The sequence below is a fragment of the Sinocyclocheilus grahami genome, unplaced genomic scaffold (assembly GCF_001515645.1).
Source record: "Sinocyclocheilus grahami isolate Dianchi unplaced genomic scaffold, SAMN03320097.WGS_v1.1 scaffold10.1, whole genome shotgun sequence".
Classification (NCBI taxonomy): Eukaryota; Metazoa; Chordata; class Actinopteri; order Cypriniformes; family Cyprinidae; genus Sinocyclocheilus; species Sinocyclocheilus grahami.
The window spans coordinates 2,973,762-2,991,890 of record NW_015505189.1 but is presented as its reverse complement, the minus strand read 5'-3'; the positions used below and the strand labels follow the sequence as shown (position 1 = coordinate 2,991,890).

General features: G+C 37.5%; 3 protein-coding genes across 3 annotated transcripts in view; 2 read left to right on the top strand and 1 right to left on the bottom strand.

The window, feature by feature from the left end:
• Window positions 1-44: 44 nt before the first annotated feature.
• Window positions 45-6,430, bottom strand: LOC107594366 (CD99 antigen-like protein 2). Its single transcript, XM_016284382.1, has 11 exons — window positions 6,421-6,430; window positions 5,762-5,785; window positions 5,576-5,644; window positions 5,059-5,166; window positions 3,533-3,613; window positions 2,934-2,996; window positions 1,464-1,535; window positions 1,295-1,351; window positions 1,060-1,179; window positions 917-982; window positions 45-299 (listed from the first exon to the last, which is right to left on the bottom strand). Exons 1-11 carry the CDS (start codon window positions 6,428-6,430, stop codon window positions 238-240), a joined length of 732 nt encoding a protein of 243 aa, XP_016139868.1. The 3' UTR covers window positions 45-237.
• A 2,905-nt stretch (window positions 6,431-9,335) lies between these two features.
• On the top strand, window positions 9,336-13,422 carry LOC107593824 (high mobility group protein B3-like). Its single transcript, XM_016283704.1, has 5 exons — window positions 9,336-9,431; window positions 11,224-11,432; window positions 11,548-11,687; window positions 11,944-12,118; window positions 12,211-13,422. The coding sequence occupies exons 2-5, from the start codon at window positions 11,283-11,285 to the stop codon at window positions 12,382-12,384; spliced, it is 639 nt and encodes a 212-aa protein (XP_016139190.1). The 5' UTR covers window positions 9,336-9,431; window positions 11,224-11,282; the 3' UTR covers window positions 12,385-13,422.
• A 1,239-nt stretch (window positions 13,423-14,661) lies between these two features.
• The window catches only part of arrb2b (arrestin, beta 2b), a 50,643-nt gene continuing 47,175 nt past the window's right edge, over window positions 14,662-18,129 (top strand). Inside the window, exon 1 of the mRNA XM_016283695.1 lies at window positions 14,662-14,882. Within this exon, the coding sequence (XP_016139181.1) occupies window positions 14,860-14,882 (23 nt within the window). The 5' untranslated portion in view covers window positions 14,662-14,859. The remainder of the gene's footprint in view (window positions 14,883-18,129) is intronic.

The window sequence follows — 18,129 nt, the reverse complement described above, 5'->3', positions numbered from 1 at the left end:
GTATGCCTAGTAAGAGCTTGATTAGCTGGTTTAGGTGTGTTTAATTGGGGTTGGAGCTAAACTCTTCAGGACACCGGCCCTCCAGGACCGAGTTTGGGCACCGCTGAATTAAACAGTCACATTGGTACTTCAAAAAGGGAGTTGTGGTGTAAATGTGCCATGAAATACAGTGGCATTCAAATGGGAGAACAATGATATAGAACTGTGCCCTCTTCAGTTTGGATGATGCATTTCAGATTACACCGCATTTTCCTCTGTTGGCGGCTCAGCGTTGGGAGGCTGGAGAAGAGTTTGTTGAACTGCAGTAGGGAGGAAAATAATGCAATTATTATTAATCATTCTATCAAGTGTATATATATATAAACAGATCACAACTTCAGGACTAAATTGAAGGTGCAGTAAGTGCAATTAAAGAAAGTAATTTTTTTTTGCGAATAGGGTACGTATACAATGGCATCTGTAAACGAAAACTTTTGCTTTTGCATCATGCTACATCCTCGCCAGAAAGTGATGATCTAAGGCCACAATTGTTTAGAAAAATGAACATAATGAATAAAAAACCACTGGCAAAAATAAAAGCTGTCTGCCTATGCAGTAGAAACAATTTTTTTTCTTTTTAAATCGGTGCTAGACGACTAGAAAAAAAAACACCCATAGTGCATTGGGCTCGATCAGAATATCTGTGAGCAGGGATACAAAAATGCGGAAGTATGGGCTGGCAGACTTTTGCTGACAAATAAACTCTGATATCTTGGTGCAAGTAACAAGGAAAAATAATACACATTGGTTATTACTTACACCACCAATATTGTAACAATACAAAGTTAAACATCTTTGAATTTAGCCTTTAAATATCACCCAAAAATGTTAAATGAAGACATTTGCCTCATAAATTCAACATAAACGGGGTTAATACCTTGTGGCTCCTGTGCAACTACAGCATCTGGGGCATCTGCTTTCACCATATCTGCATTTAGACTCTCTGTGGAGAGATAAAGAAATTGTGTGAAAAACACATGCCGCGTGGTACAATTACAAAGAAAATGTGTTTGTCTTTACGCTGTATGCTGAAGCACAACTTCTTCTTCTGGTAGGAGATGTAACCGCTCACTGCACCGGCCAGAGCCATAGCAACAGCGCTCACAATACCAGCGATAGTTCCAGTCTCAGCCATGGTGTCTATGAATGAACACATAGGCCACTATTTAAAGATTTAACTGGACCAAATTAGCAAATGCTATACAGAATTTTCTTCTAATAGCCCTAAATAGGCTACTACTTAACACAATCATACCGTGGTTGTCATCAGCATGATCCAAATCACTGCCACTATGTCCACCACTACTTCCACCTGTGGAAATATGAACACTTCAAATGACATTCCTACAGTTGGCCAATTATTGTTTATTTTATTTGACATGTCACACGATGTGAGGATCTGTCAGGCAGTTTCAGTTTGTCACCTTTGCCTTTGTCGGGTTTGTAGGCGTTATCATTGCCCACATCTGCAAGGTCTGCATCTGAGAATTCACTACCTGAGAAGTTGGAAAAGACCATTAGTCTGGGGAAAAGTACATGAAACGTACTCATGCATGGCCCAGGCTTGGGTTTACTAATCCTATCAGCTTTGAATCAGAGACCCAAGTGATCTAAAGAACTAAGGTGAAGCTTTTGTGACCCCAAAAGAGGAAAAGCCCAGTACTCCAACACTGCAGGAAACAGAAAGCTGAGCTGCCGACTAGGGCTGGGCCAAAAAATCGTTCGATTTAACATTGATTCTCAAGATGAATCGAACTTTTTCTGTGTTTATTTCCGCAAAAAGTTTCATATAATATACTTCCGGTTTTAAATTAATTAACGTGAATCCTATTATTACCAGTATTTTCCTCTAGATGGCGCTCTTGTTTACCTTACACTCTTGACTTGCAGCTCAACGCAAATAAAGAGCACGAGTGAACCAGTTCTCTCTTTCACTTTACTACAAATTACAGCATGAAATGTACACAAATAGACATCAAAAGGTATGGTGAGAAAGACAGTACAACTTACTGAAATGTATCATGTTTCAAGACGTCATTGGAAAGCCATTTAATATCCATAGCATGTTATTTAGCAAGAAGTAACTACTTTTGATAAATAAATGCACTATATTAATATTCATTATATTTTACTTAACCCATTCCTGATGTCGCAATTATGCAATGGACATTTGAATAAATCTGTCATGAAAAACGTTTTCATGACAAAAGCCACCGTTTTAATGATTATATATCGATAACCAAATTAGAAAGCAGAGACATCCCTTGTTTGTTTTTTTCAACGCAAATAAAAACTGATGACGATTATTTGTTTTTTATTATTATTATATCTAAAAATAAATAGCAATTTAATTTAATCTCTCTTGTTAAATATAATAGTAAAGTACCAGGTAAAGGGTTCCCTGTATATTTCACAGAGATCTTTTTTTTCCTTAAGAAAAACTGAAATGTACTTATAGATTTCAAATATTTTAAATATTGCCATAGACATTAAATATTTCTAAATGAACAAATATTGAGTTAAATTGAGCTCGTAATTGAATGTTATTCAATCGAGAGGTTGTCAATCAGAATCAAATCATGAAATCTGTATCAATACCCAGCCCTACTGCTGCATACAATCTAGAGGAAGCAATGAAACTAGCAAAATCTGACTGATTAAACCAAAATCCATGCAAAGTTAAGATGCAAGAGATCAGGAGCCATGGTGATGATCACTAGGTTAATGCTTCAGTTCTCAAAAGCCTTGACCTGAACTCAGACAGCGATTAGATTTTAATAATGGTGAGATCAGCTTCGATTTGTGGGTACAAAGGGTGATTTTTCCAGCCAAGAAGATAAATAGAGGAAGAGGGTGGTAGAAGGGGTTTCCCAAGCTGTTACTCTGTTCCTTACCACCAGTTCCACCTCTGCTATTGGGTTTGCCTTCATCACGGCCCCCTCCTCCGAGGTCTTTATCTGGCAGGGACAGGAGATGCCATCAAACCTGGCTGGCTTGGATTAATCCACACTGACTAGCTTAAGTTTCCCAGTGATAGACTGTAAGGGCAATATTATTGACTTTATTGAGTGATTCCTTTGGCTATGCTTTTGATGACCTTCAAGATTACACAGGCTTTTACAGACAATGGACAAAATGGATAATGATGCTGCACAATATGTGATGTTTCAATAGGAAACAGAGGGCCCTGTTTTTTCTCTATATTTCAACTTCTGTGTTATATTGCATTATTTAATTTTCAGTTTTTCTTATATTAATGTTTCATATCTACTGTGTAATTCCTATGTATGGCTGCTTGCACTGTCTTGTATGCTTGTATCCTTGCACTGTCTGGACTTTCTTCTGTACTGGAAGCTCCTGTCGCCAAGACAAATTCCTTGTGTGTGTAAACATACTTGGCAATAAAGCTCTTTCTGACTTCTGACTGAACTACTAAATTGCAAAAAATGAAATATGGAGAAAGGTAAAAGTGGATAAACAGAACAATACCTACCGCCTTTGCCAGAGTCTTTGCCCTTTCCTCTGATGTCATTGTCGGGGCTCAAGGCATCTTCAAGATTCAAGTCCCCAAAATCTATCAGCCAAAAGAAACACTCACTGTGTAACAAATGAAATATGCACAGTACCAATTAGGGCTGGGCGATATGGCAAAAATCATATCTCTGTATTTTTTGGCTGAACTACGATCAATTTTCTACATTTTTCTATTTAGATTAAATATATATATATATATTTATTTACTTTTTTTTTTTTACATCCTGCCCTATGTTGTCCAATGAAACAATGTTTAAAGGCATTGAAAACAAATATAGTGAAAGAAACCATGTAGGCTATGCTATATATTATGTGCAAAAAAAATACACTTAGCTTACCTTTGGGTTTAAACTTCTACACATGGCACATTTATTGGCCAACTGCAAATATTTTAGTAAAATCTATACTGAAGTCTGTTAAGTTTAGCGGAGAATTGCATGCAGTAGGCTCGTGCACTCCTGACAGCAAAATGACTTTCTAACATTTACAGATGGAGAATACACCTGTGAAATGTAAGTTATGCACATCTCAATCACATTAAACAGTGCTAGTAGCATCTCTGTCAGCAGCACATGAGTCTGTCAGAGTATCTGACTGGATCGAGCCACTTTAAACCATATGTGTTAACTATATCTTACCAGTTATTTTAAAGCCCTTAATATAAAGCATCTCTCAGGACAAATTGGATTATGCACTTTCCCCGCAACAGCCTACTCTATGTCCTCTGCTATTATTCAGATGCGCTCGTATCCAACAACTACTGTATATCGATATAAACGGTATTTCCTCATACCATATCACTTATAAAAAATATATTGATACATCGTACAAACTCGATATACCGCCCAGCCCTAGTACCAATTGTTTTTTTGTAATATGGCTAAGTGACAATTCAAACAGATGGTTTCTGTGTAATATGAGATGTGAGCGTTTGAAACAAAACCCAGCTTTTAAATGCTTCAAATGTTCTGCAGTCAAGATAGAACACACACAATCTCACAAGACAAGATGACAATGAAGACAAATGTAAACGATGCCATCATAACGTGCTGTGATATTGGGGTATAAGACAAGCTGGATACGTTTAAGGACTTGAGTTGACATCCACCAGAAAATCTGTGCTATGACTTATTTTAGCTGCCATAATTCTCTTATCATTTACATCACTTGAGTACAAGCTAAAGCATGTTTTTTTTATTTGCTGTGAACTGTATGAAAGGTATACATTATATTAATAATATATCATTAGCGACTTTGCCTTCTGTTATGTATGAATATGGAAGGACATTCAGAGCATTATAAAAAATGACGCTAAACAATCCATGATCGCATTAATTACTAGACTCGATCAAAAGTGAAATCCAATCATTTTAGCCTTTCATCACACTTTTAAACTTGCTTTGAATACACATATCTGCATGCAAACAGACATGGAGACAAACGCGATGATCGGTTCTACAGGGAAACTGACAGCACGGTACAAACCAGACTGGGCTTTCCGAGGGGGAACAGAGGTTCGGAGAAGACTAGGGGGTGTTCGGAGCAACAGGCCTGGTCGAATGGTGGCGTCAAACAAATCAGTGAATGTCTCTTCTGTTAGTGGAGGTTAGTTAATATGTTAGTATTATAAAGCATTTTACATACAGAGGGTGCTGGGTATTCAAACCTATGATGAAGACTGATTAGTAAGCACCAAAATACAGGATAGTAAGTATTTGTGAGATTTTTCTTTTACATTCTTCAGTGTTCAATATAGGCAACTCCCCAACCTAAACCATACACAATGTTTTTTGACCATAGATAACTATATATGAGCTCTAAGAGCTTTCTATCAGGGTAAATATCCCGCTGACTCATCATAACACGAGACACAAAAACCATATGTTTTAGCATTCAAAGATGTTAATAGCTCCAGTGGTTATTGAAGAAGATTAGTAGGGAGATTTGCTTTATGTTCATCTCAAGCAGAACAAGCATCTGGGATACATTAAGTGCCTCTCACCTGTTTGTTTGGGCTTGTGCTTTGCTGGTTCCTTGACTGTGGGCTTAACAGGTTTAAGACTGGGTTTCACTGTTGAACAAATTAACATCATTTTTTCCAGATTATTTTAAATAAAGTATTAAATTCCTTTGACAGTTATTTTAAGTCAGCATTTGCTCTGCTTATTACAGTGCTATTAATGATTACCTTCACCTGCTCCTCCTGCACCACCTGTGCTATGAGATCAATACGTCATGTGACAGCAGTGAATCTATCTGATGTTTTTCCCCATTCACAACAGATACCTATGGGTTTAAATACAGTACATTAGTTAATATGTTTTAATTTTGGGTTTCATTGGTTATTCAGATGGCATGGTATTGATTGTTTACTGACAAATATAATTCAAATCAAACATTTCAAAACATGAGCCTAACACCTAAAACAGTGGTAAAACTATATGCTCATAAATATACAATGAGTTTTCAGGTAAGGGAGTGTAAACATGTATCTAATAACATATACAATTGCGGGGTGTGGCTGACAGGAAAAGAGGGAGGGGCAGTTTACCTCAGAACTGCAGACACTGGCATTCCTCATTCACACAGTGGTGGGTTAGGTAAGGGGATTTTTAGGGGATCTTCTGTGCTTCTAAACAGTATTCAAAGTAGTCTTTTTTTAGAAAAGGTTGTCATTCTTTTTATAAGCTTACTTGATTTTGCTCACACAAGCATGGAATCTTTTGACATTGTTCTCGTGTGTGCCTCACACCAACAGAGGGGGGACCGTTACACCCCCTGTCATAAAATGATGGTATCTTCCTATCTTCCGCAGTCTCCAAAAACTTCCAAACTCCTATGCTGTACCTGGGCGCATTGTGGCTTCGTATGCGCATGCGCTCTGACTCTTAAGCCTCCCAACCTAGGATACCTGTACCGTGCTAGGATGAGGAGACTATATGTGGAAATTATATTGTTCTGTGAACATATTTAATTTCAAGCACTACTGAACAGTATCATTTTGTTTTTATTTTTCAGCCCAGATATAAAACATGAGCTGTTTTTGCTGTACTTTGGATCAAATAAATGCAGGCTTGGTGAGCAGAAGAGACTTCTTTAAGAAACATTAAAAATCTTACTGTTCAATAACTTTTGACTGGTAGTGTAAATAAAATACAGTAAAAATGAGTTTTGTGGTGTTGTGTTTTTTTGACAGTAAAAGTTGACAAGTATATATACTTTAAAACTGAGAGTAGAAACTGGTACTTACATTATATCTGTGCTTTACTGTAAGACGATGAAACAAATGGAAATGGAAAGCGCCACAGTGACTCATCCATTCCGGTTATTGTGGTATGCTCACAGAAGATATATCCCATTTAAAATGAGTGCATAATCAAGATAATATGAGATCATATACAGTAGGCCCCCTTTTTCCATGCTTTCTTGTTTTGTTCTAGTTGCATTTTAGCACTTCCAGATCCATTGTCTTGTTTTTTTGAACAGGCGTTTGGGTAAATGTCTGAAATAAGGTCTGTTGTTAACACAACCTCAATATATTTTCATGTTTTATTCTGTAATGTACAATATATCAGTAATAGCCCCTTGTGTGTGTTTTTTTAAAGCTTTTACTTCTCTTGAAACTGGCAATTGCTAACAAGTGGTCAATGAGACTACAGGGGTTGTCGGGGACATTAAACGGCATCACCTTGAACGTCATCATAATTCAAACCTTAAGGGCATATGTTTTCTTAAATAAAGAACTATCGAAAGCTTAGTAATCGTGACGCTGAAGTCATGCAACTTCTACTTTGATGTGGCACATTCAGCATATTCACACAATTCACATTCACACAATTGGTGTGCCTATAGTGGCACACCAATTCTTACAAAACAGGATGCATATGTGCTGTAATTCATCTGCAAGTTTTGCATTGCATGTAATACCCGGAATACATTGTACGATTTTTTGGGCTGTCCCAAACAAAAGATGACCATTGTGAAACAATCGTTATGATTTCTTTCTTCATGGCTCCTAAACAGTGGTCCTATGTCGTACTGTGAGAGAGGTTCAAAGACAGCCGTTGCCATGGTCTTGCGGCCAAATATAGCATGCGATAATTTTCTAGCAGTGTCAGAAATCTAAGATGACCATCTCACAGTGTGTTTGCGGTTATGACCTATGCCTACTGACTAGCCAATAAAAATGCAACATGAAAGAACGTACTGATCAACTTCACATGGTGATAAAACATAAATGCTATGGCTGAAAGACCTATAAGGAATACCGGTATATGGGATTTCAATAACACCAACAATAACAGGCGGACAATAACAGGAATTTATTGTCCTCCTACGCCATCTCCTCTTCTTTTTTTCAGTATGCATGACATTTTATTCTCCTCCTGGGACCCAGGCATAGAATTTTGTCCTCTGTAGAGATATATATATTGAATTTATAAATGTGTATGTACATATACAGTATATATGTAGTATGTGTGTGTGGTTGTACATACACATATATGTAGTTGGTTTTTTGGTGTTTGGCTTAGTGTTATGTTAGAATCATTATTATACTCTTATACCTTTTGTTCTTTAATATTTTGAATTGTTTTTAGCTTTATTTTTTTAGTTTTTCATTTAAATGTTAAGTTTTGAAATGTATACATTTGTCACTTTTATTGAATCGCTTTATTTTTAAAATGTGTATAGGTAGTATTTATAAAGTTTTAGCTTTTAGTTTTGGATCTGTTTTTAGTTGTTTTAATACTACAATTGATTGCTTCTGTTGTCCTCATTTGTAAATCGCTTTGGATAAATGCGTCTAATAAATTACTAAAAAAATAAATGTAATAATGTAGTATATTAATGTAGTATAATATAAAACAAACTGGGACTATTGCTGTCTGCTACATCCTATAAAATATCCAAGCAAAAAAAGTACACATGGACCCTGCATGGTATATCATAACAGGCCAAGCTTCTACCTTGTACATCTGCAAATGCTTTGCCCTTTCAGTCTGTTTTAAGTGGTGGTAAATATGGAAATGTCTCACAGCGTACAGCTTAAATGCATACAAAATATGAAACCATCTATATCTATACCATCTGTCAGGAGCCTTCAGCTGATATGCCTGCAGTGTCCTGACATCTCTCAAACTGATATAAAACAGTGCTAGAATGTGTGAAATAAACAAAGACTCAAGAATATGTGTTAGCCCCTCACTTTTAGAACACATGATTATCAGCCTTGATACTTTAGACTAGTTGCAGTGCATTTATTGCAACTTTTTTTCTCTCATATTTATAATGAAATTATGATTATGTAATTACGAAGTACTTTTTTCCCTTACATATCTTACAAAAAGTCATTTGCCCAGTCCTTTGTATGTGGAAATCGTTACTACGGTAGCCTAGATGTTAAAGCACTAATAAAGTACAATAAAAAAAAAGAAAGGAATAAAAGAAAATACAACACCAAAAGAACGTGCGAGATTGGCAATCTGGTGTTTACTCCTTTGCAGGTTTACTAAGCATCCTCTAAATCCATGTTGACATATATTGGCTCTAACCTGAACATGGAAACTTGAGAAGAACTGAAGCCCAGAGTTTTTCGGTGCAAGTTCTCTAAGCATCCTCAAAAGTAAAGAGGCTGGGCAAACGCAAACCCACGACAGGACCAATCTGGAAGAGGAGTCGCTAGATGTGCATGTCGCGCTGCCCAATGGCGAGGAACGGAGGTTGTTTTGAATCGGCGAGACTGCCTTAGCCAATCAGGCCGGTCTCGTGTTGAGCTAGCGCGAGGCTGAGCGCATGGGGTTCAAAGCGGAGAGAGAAGGGAAGACAGTGGCGAGATTTCAATCAACTCAACAACACAGGTACGGAAAACGGTCGAATATTTAGCACAACACATTTCATTCATTTTATACACATTTATATATATTTTTTAAGTAAATGTGAAACTAACATTTATTCCCCTAAAACAGAATAAATATATGTTTTGTCATAAATTCGTTCATATGTGAGGGTCAAGAAGGAGTTTTGTATATTTGTAGTTTGTTTGCCAATCTTTGCGTTTTGTCTTTCTGAGAAATTACCTATTTCTAATAAATCACAGAAAAGTGAATAAAACTACATTGTAGTCTTTTACAGAGTAATTTTCAGATTTGCTGTTATCCGCACTAATCAGTTTTCCTTTCCTTTAACTGATCGATTAAAAGTTATTAAACTGATTTTTCCCCCGGACTGTATTGTCGCGCATCGCTGCTGAATATGGCTCGCTGTGCGCTGTCTATGAACCACCCTGCCTTCTATACAGACCGATTTTGATGACATCTTCACGTAATGGAATATTTTGTCCCCGATACCATTCGCTTATGCAATTATTCTTTGCTCTCTGTATTATTATGTGAAATATGAATCTGTATACGCGCTGAAAACATGTTATCGCATTTTTCCTTTTCCAACTTAAACAAGCGCGCTTGCCATGTATTAAAATGGCTGGCGATTGAGACCATTGACGAGCAGCTATTCCTTCACGCAGCAAGGACGGGATAATTTTAGACGGAAAACATGCATTTTAGATGCAAAACTGCCCGTTCCTTTCGTTTTCGCCCTGGAATGTCTATCTCTAACTCTGTGGATTAAAACAAAGACATTGCAGGGCGATTTAACATATTTTCCAGCTTGACAGTTGCGCTGGGTATACTCGCATAGGCAATGGCTGGCTGTAGTCTTTGTTAAGGCAGTACTGCGACAGCTAGAGCTCAACTTAGAAAAACAGTTAAACACGCCAAATTATGATCTGGCAGCCTTTTACAGTGATTTTAAACTAAAAGTACAACATTTGTTTTAGTTGATAAATATGTTTTTCTTTTAATTAAAGCCCTTGGATCACTAGAATCGTCATTTAAACCCGAGGGGGTGTGTGTTGCTTTGTTGCACGGTCAACCCATCTGTTTTGCTCGCTCTGCACAGAAGCCATTTTAACAGCAGCGCAAGGCAGAGCTTATACCAGTTACTATATATAACGGTCTCTATATGCTTGTAAACGGGCAGAACGCTGTAAAGCACACTTTTAAACCAAGAACAGTAATTGAGCTCAAAATAAAATATTAATAAGGTGAAAAAGATTTACAAAAATAAAGATCAGTTTCTGTCATGAGAATGCATTCATGTGAAGGATGTTGAATAATTCTAGATGATGACCTTTATTTTTTTAGTAGCCACTTTTATGGGCTGCCAGCACCAGCTTTACATGAGCACCCAAGTATAACCTATAAGACTGTGTATGAAGGTAATTCATGTCTGTGCAATAGAGTAGTCCAAAGTTTTACTAATAATAACAAACAATGAAAGGTGTACTGTTAATTGCTATCTAGCACAGTAGCCACAAAGAATATGGCGGTGGCACATTGTATTTCCCAAAATAAAACGCTGTGAACATCAATCAGTCTCATTAATAATCAGTTCACATCCCCCATGCAAGAAGGACGGGTCTGGAATTCCCTTTGTGTATCATCTTAGTCTGATAAGCCCTGCACCCTGCTGATGTTAGAGTTTGGAAAAACTCAGTTTGTGTTTTAAACAGTTTTTAATAGCCACACCTTACCAAATATGTAATATTATTATTTTCTGTTGTTTTATGCTCTTTATTTCCTATCATTTTAGATAAAAATACAGCACACAAGAATACTTTATTGGATATAGTCCCCTCTCATCTCACAAAAATGGCAAAAGGAGACCCCAGGAAGCCCAAGGGCAAGATGTCTTCTTATGCCTACTTCGTTCAGACATGCAGAGAGGAGCACAAGAAGAAGAGCCCTGAGATTCCAGTCAGCTTTTCAGAATTCTCCAAAAGATGCTCTGCAAGATGGAAGGTTAGATTTGAAATGAAATGTTCTAATATTATTATTTGACTCAAATGATTTAAATAAAGCAATGCAAAAGCACTTTCATATTCTCAATGGAAATTTCTCTTGATTTGTTGCCTAGGCAATGTCCGATAAAGAGAAATCCAGGTTTGATGACATGGCCAAACAGGATAAGGTGCGTTATGATCAAGAGATGATGCACTACATGCCTGGAGGCAAGAGAGGCAAAAAGAAGGATCCCAACGCACCCAAGAGACCATCGTGAGTAGACCTGACACCCATTGAATTACCGTGTTTTTTTTTTTTTTTTAATCTACATGCAGTTTTTATGAAGGCTATTTTGTTAATGCTGTATAGCAGACAGGTTTTCAAATGCTATCTCGTCTTATATTTAATTATTTATTATGTACAGGTTTTAACTGATAGATTTTTTTATGATTTTATTACTATTTTGTAATATTATATATATATATATATAAATATATAAATTTATCTTGCCACCTTTTATGATCAACAGCTCTGGATTTTTCCTGTTCTGCTCGGAACATCGTCCACAAATCAAGGCTCAGTATCCCGGCTTGGGCATCGGAGACGTGGCCAAAAAACTAGGCGAGATGTGGAACGGCCTCACAGATGCCACCAAACAGCCCTATCTGATGAAGGCCAACAAGCTGAAGGACAAGTACCAAAAGGCATGTCTCGGTCTAGATGCTTCAGTAGTCCACCATGTAACATATCACAGTTCTAGTATTTTACAATACAACAATATTTTCTTTTTGTGCAGGATGTTGCAGACTACAAGACGAAGGGCAAGGCTGGGGGGGTGTCCATGGGCATGGGAATGATGGGGAATGGTATGGCTTCAAAACCCGTGATGAAGAGCAATATGGATGATGAAGAAGATGATGATGAGGAGGAAGACGAAGAAGAGGATGATGATGAATATGATGATGAATAGACTGTCATTTTTGTGTGTTTGATCAATTTTGATTATAATAACTTTTTCTCCCCCATTGAAGTCCAGTAGATACGGAATACACAGGTGGTCTTTCATAGCCCCGTTGTTGTTTTAATAGAGGTGGAAAGTGTAGTGTGCTGTTGGTGAGAGACTTGCTAACACCGTTTCTTACTTCCAGCTTTGTGTGCGTGCAAGTGCATGTGCACATGTGAAGATCTCACTTCATCATGGTAGCCCAGTGTCTTCCTAGCCTATCTTTGTTACCTTTTACCAATTGTATAACAAACAGCCTTTAAACAAGTAATACCCTTCCTGTATATGTAAATCCCTGACCTATATATTTTTTTTTTTGTTTGTTTAAGAGGTTCCTGAGTGTGTAGCTTTGTATATGGTTGACATTGAGTAGATATTGTTTATGATCGTAGTATGTTGCATGTGGAAAGGTGTCATAGTTTGGAACTGTGCACCGACATCGGACATTTCATGCTGAAACCATCATTAGTTTCCTCTTCCTTGTCCAGTTTAGGAAAAAAAAAATGAGTGCAAAAGAGCAGTTGCCACCAGCACGTTAGTTAGTCCTGTTGCAGGGGTGTGCACTATATGTTGTTTACTATACTACATGATATATTGGCACATCCACGATCAATGTAGGAAAGATATTTGTATTATCTTTCCTATATATATTAACTGTTGTGTGATCTAGGAATGCACTATAGAAATACTGATTTGTGTAAAATGCTAATGTCAGGTCAAAATGTTACAGTATGGAGCAGAAACGAACTATTAGAACTCTTGAAATATGGCATAAAAAATACAAAGTTACCATTGTGAAAAAATGAGCCCTGATAATACCTACACAATGTAAAATGTCAGTACTGGCCAGTGTTGATATATTGTGCATCGCTAGTTTAATACTTATTTTTTTGTTGAATATAAAGTAAGAAACAATGCTGATGATAAGTCTGTACTTATCTGTATCTATGATTTTCATTTTATATGTTTGAGGTTTGCAATTAAATTGAAACATTTGTATTTGTGTTTTGTATGTCTGTATATAGACCAAGAATATAAGAGAGAAACCAGCATGAATGGACCTTGGTTAATGTGTTTAACTAAACAATAGCATATTGTATGCACAATATTTCTTGAAAAACTTACAAAAATAAGTGTAGGAATGATTTTGGCCACCTTCAGCCATAGATCCTGACTAAAGTCTTCAAGGTTGGAAAGTTATGATAGTGATGGCCCTTGTACCTAGTGATACTGAAATTGCAAAAGCGTTTGAAGCATATATATAATTCTTTCTTCAATATAAGCAATAGTTTTAATTAAATAGATATGCATCACTTAAATAATAGCCCCATCTGCATCATGGTTCACAAATGTTCTGTGTCTATGCTTAGACAAGGCACTCAAAAGTCCAGATTGGGGCAACCAGATCCTGTGTAATGAAAACCTTGTGGTCCACTATGGTCTTTAAATCTTCAAAAGAATCCTTGATTTTCAGTTGTTCACTGTAGGAACTCTTAAATTAATCTTATGCCTTATTTTCTAAATATGTAAACGCATTATTCATCAACTCGTAATCAACAGCAGCTGTGTTAAGATAGATTTTACAGGCATTTTCCTTTGGTGACATTTATATGTGGCTGTTGTTTAACTTTACGTCGCTAGATGGCGCAAGGCTATGTTTTATTCATAGACTAAAAGGTTTTATTGAACAAGTTTGCATGAGTTCAAGCTTGCGTTACATAATGCCATCATGGGAATTATTTCGATAATGACATTAGTGACATACCGAAATTAGATGGGAGTCATATGCAGTGCTAAGTGAACTCTATATTAGTTTGTCTGGGAGAAAATTAACTATCGTTTCAGTTTATCAGTCCTTCGTAGTCTGTTGCTCTCCTGTTATTCATGTCATTTGCCTCATCGTTATAATGATCTCCTTTCAGAGATAATATTTCAACGGTTGACATTTAGATGAAACTGCAAAAGTCTGCCAAATCCTGGCAATTATATTAAAACATAGTTTCTCCGTAAAACGCTGAACAGATTCTCGGATACGCCATACGTTGTACGTAAATATGTAAACGTTTTATTTTTTCCTCATACTGTACTAAGCAGCGCGCGTTCTTTCGAAACGACATTTCTGATTGGTAGCCCCAGGGCAAAGTGGGAGGGTTTCGTGACCCGCGAGATGACGTCAGACGTTTCTCCACATTTGATTGGCTACTCACGACGCCTATCAAACTCTGAGGCCAAAGCCCAGTTGCTGCTTGCTGTCTGAACTGAAGCGGCAGCGAGCGGAGTGGGGCGACAGGCTTCCGTCTCTGGGCTGCGGAAACTACCCAGCGAAAGCCAGCGAGAGTGGCAGTGATTGAGGAAAGGAGAACCGCTTTACTCGAAGTCTCGGTTCAGTTAAATATCCGTTACACTGCATCTTCCCCTCATTGAAGGGAAAGGCCTGCGGAGATGGGCGACAAGGCGGGGACCAGGTAAGCGGCAGGTTTCAGCTCAGGTTCAGGACTTCTTGGTTTGAAGTCACGATATCATATTCTCACAGCCCACCCTATGATGAGCAATCCCACCAAACCTCCGAGGCTGGAGGGATGGTGTGGGGAACCCTACTAGTTGATCTGAGTGAGGTTTAATCTGTAGCCTACAGGATATGCATCGGCACTCGAAGCAAACGCTCTTAAAAACATGATCACTGGACATCTTACGTATTTCACCCAGGGTGGGGTGAGTGACCATAAATCTACAGCCCAGCTCTGTTCTTGTACACCCATGCAATTGAAATCTCTTCGGAGTATGCGTAGGAGTGCGTTGTTTAGTTGCTTTAACGGCTGCTGTTATCAACTGCGATCTGATATTATCTTGTTTGTTTGAGGACCCAATTAGTTTTTTTGCAGCTAGACATATTTATTCGCTACAACAGCAAGCCCTTACTACGACGGGTTATTTTAATGCTGCATGCTGGTATACGAGCAGACGGTTTATTTTCTCTGTCGCACCCAGTGCGAGAAATTCCTGCTCATCACTGCACGCTCACTTCCTCAACTTTCAGAAAAGGCCTCGACGTTTCCTGTTGCAGAAAAGCACTGGGGTTTGATGCGCCTAAAATCTCATTTGAACACCTCTCCGAGCCTGTCTGTGCGGATTCGGCCCTATAGTCTCAGTGCAGATAGATAGTCGAGTCGTGGGCGACCATGTACGTGCGCCGAGTTTGATGAGTAGCCCAGCAGTTCTCTCAGTTGCGCCTTCAGTTCTGCTTACATGTCACGGCTCACACCATCATGAGAGGAAACCCACGGGCTTTCTGCCTCCTGTCTATCTGTAGGCTACATTTTGGGATTTAACAGAGGGTTGCATGTCGGGTTACCCTGTTTTAATGTTGGATTGACGTATGACACAGTTACATGCACAATACCTTCATGAGCTCCTTTTCACGTTCACATGTAATGTTAATTTTCTTAACCCAGTAAGCCTGACATTTGAAATAATCATTTTTTTTCTGAAATGGGATGTTTTTTGAATCCTTTTAAATTTTTATTATTATAATTTTTTTGCGGGGAGGGGGGTAAAAAAAAAAAGTAAAAAGTTTGCATAAAACATAAATACACATTTGGTACATCAGGCTTTTATGGCCCATATATGACATAGTGATAATATGGAGCTCACAGTCAAGGAGGAATAACACCTCAATTTTATTTAGAGGCCCAAACTGAGCAGAAAATATGCAATTTACTGCAGCTGTTGTTATTTATATGACCAAAGAGTAAGATTTTGGTAGCTTGTAATGTTTAATAGTATAACAGAATACCTGTAAAAATGCATATTAATATTAGTTGTCAATCTATATCTCCCATGTTCCACGTTTTCTCAATTTGTGGATAATGGCTCTGACCATGGTTCGCTGGAGTCCCAAAGCCTTAGAAATGGCTTTATAATCCTTTCCAGACTGATACATGTCAACTGTTTTGATTCTAATCTGTTCTTGAATTTCTTTAGATCGCGGCATAATGTGTTGCTCTTTAAGCATGCTTCACTTTGTCAGACAGTTTCTATTTAAGTGATTTCTTGATTCAACAGGTCTGGCAGTAATCAGGCCTGGGTGTGGCTAGTGAAATTTAACTCAGCTTTCTAAAATATTGTGGTTAATCATAGTTCCTTTCTTGATTTAACAGGAGGAAGCAATTAATTTGTCATGTAGGGCCAGGTAGGTTTGGAAAGCTTTTTTTCCGTTAATAAATGAAATTATCATTTAAAAACTGAATTTTTTTATTTACTTGCGTTATCTTTGTGTAATATTAAAATTTGTTTGATGATCTGAATCTTTTAAGTGTGACAAATATGCAAAAAATTAAAAAAAACAGGAAGGGGGCAAAAACCTTTTCACACCAGTGTATGTCTTATTAAGATTATATTTAAATGTTTAGTTTTATGTTCAAAGCTCTGTTTTAATGTGGGGGTGAAAACACAAGGTAATGCAATACAATGACAATTGAGCGAAGTACAAACAAATGTTCCTCGAAAGCCTGATGTATTGTATTTGATCCATACATTTTAACATGATGTTTCTTTAAAAAATGATGTATGGCTAATCAAGTAAACCTCGGTTGCTTTAGTGCAGTTAATGTTCATCCTAACATTAATATTACTAACAATACAAAAGTTTCTCTGACATTACTTCGTATAAATCATTAAATATTTCACAGCAAACAGACACATGTACCACAACCTGAAGGTGGACATTTTAAAAATATAAAGGCTTTTTACTTGCTAAAAAGTATGAACTATCAATCAGAGGGCAGAAGGCGTGTAGTAGATTTTCAGCCAAGTTTTGATGTTGGCACTTTATAGGCCTTAAAATATCATGCGGTAGGCTTTAAAGGGTTAAAGGGACAGTTCAATGTTGATGTTCAATGTTAATGTTGAACCCTTATGTTCTACCAAACCTGTATGACTTTCTTTCTTTAGTGAAACACAAAGGTGTTGTGGAGAATGAAAGCCTTGGTCACTATTCGCTTTCATTGTATGGAGAAAAGATGCACATGAGCGGTTACCAAGGCTGACAGTTCCTAGCATTTTGCCAAATGTCTCCTTTCTGTGTTCCACGGATGAAAGTAGGTCATAGGGGAATGACATGAGGGTAAAGGAAATGATGAAAAAATATACATTTTTGGAATATCACTTTAATCTCTGTTTCTCTTCTCAAGGCTTCGTTTTGCCACTGAAATGCAAAGTTTTGCTTTGAAAAGAGCTCGAAGGAGAGCAGTGATTGTTGCATGGTTATTGTATTGTAATAAGATTAAATAGCATTGCTTTTGTGCATGGAGAACAGTTGTTCATCGGCCCACTACAGAGCAAGCCATGCACAGCAAACTTAGCTCGTATTGATTGACACACATTCATAGCACTGCAAAGCTGTGAAAGAGGCATTTTATGTAGGTGTCATTGGTCCTTATGTGCATTCATATCAGCCTTGGGTAAATTAAAGCTCGCTGTCGCTCCATCATTTTTTTATTTATCATACTTGCTATTTATAAACATATTTTGCCACCTAAGACCTAATAGATATGGTCAACAGTATACCCCTGCCTGTTGCTGTGATTCATCTTCTCTTGTGGTTCACTCACTGGAGTTGATGTGGGGGTGTTGGTGGGTCTCGCAGGCTTAGTGATGTGTGGTGGTCTTATGAATATCCTCTCTGTGTGTGTGAATTTTTTAAATTTTTTTAAA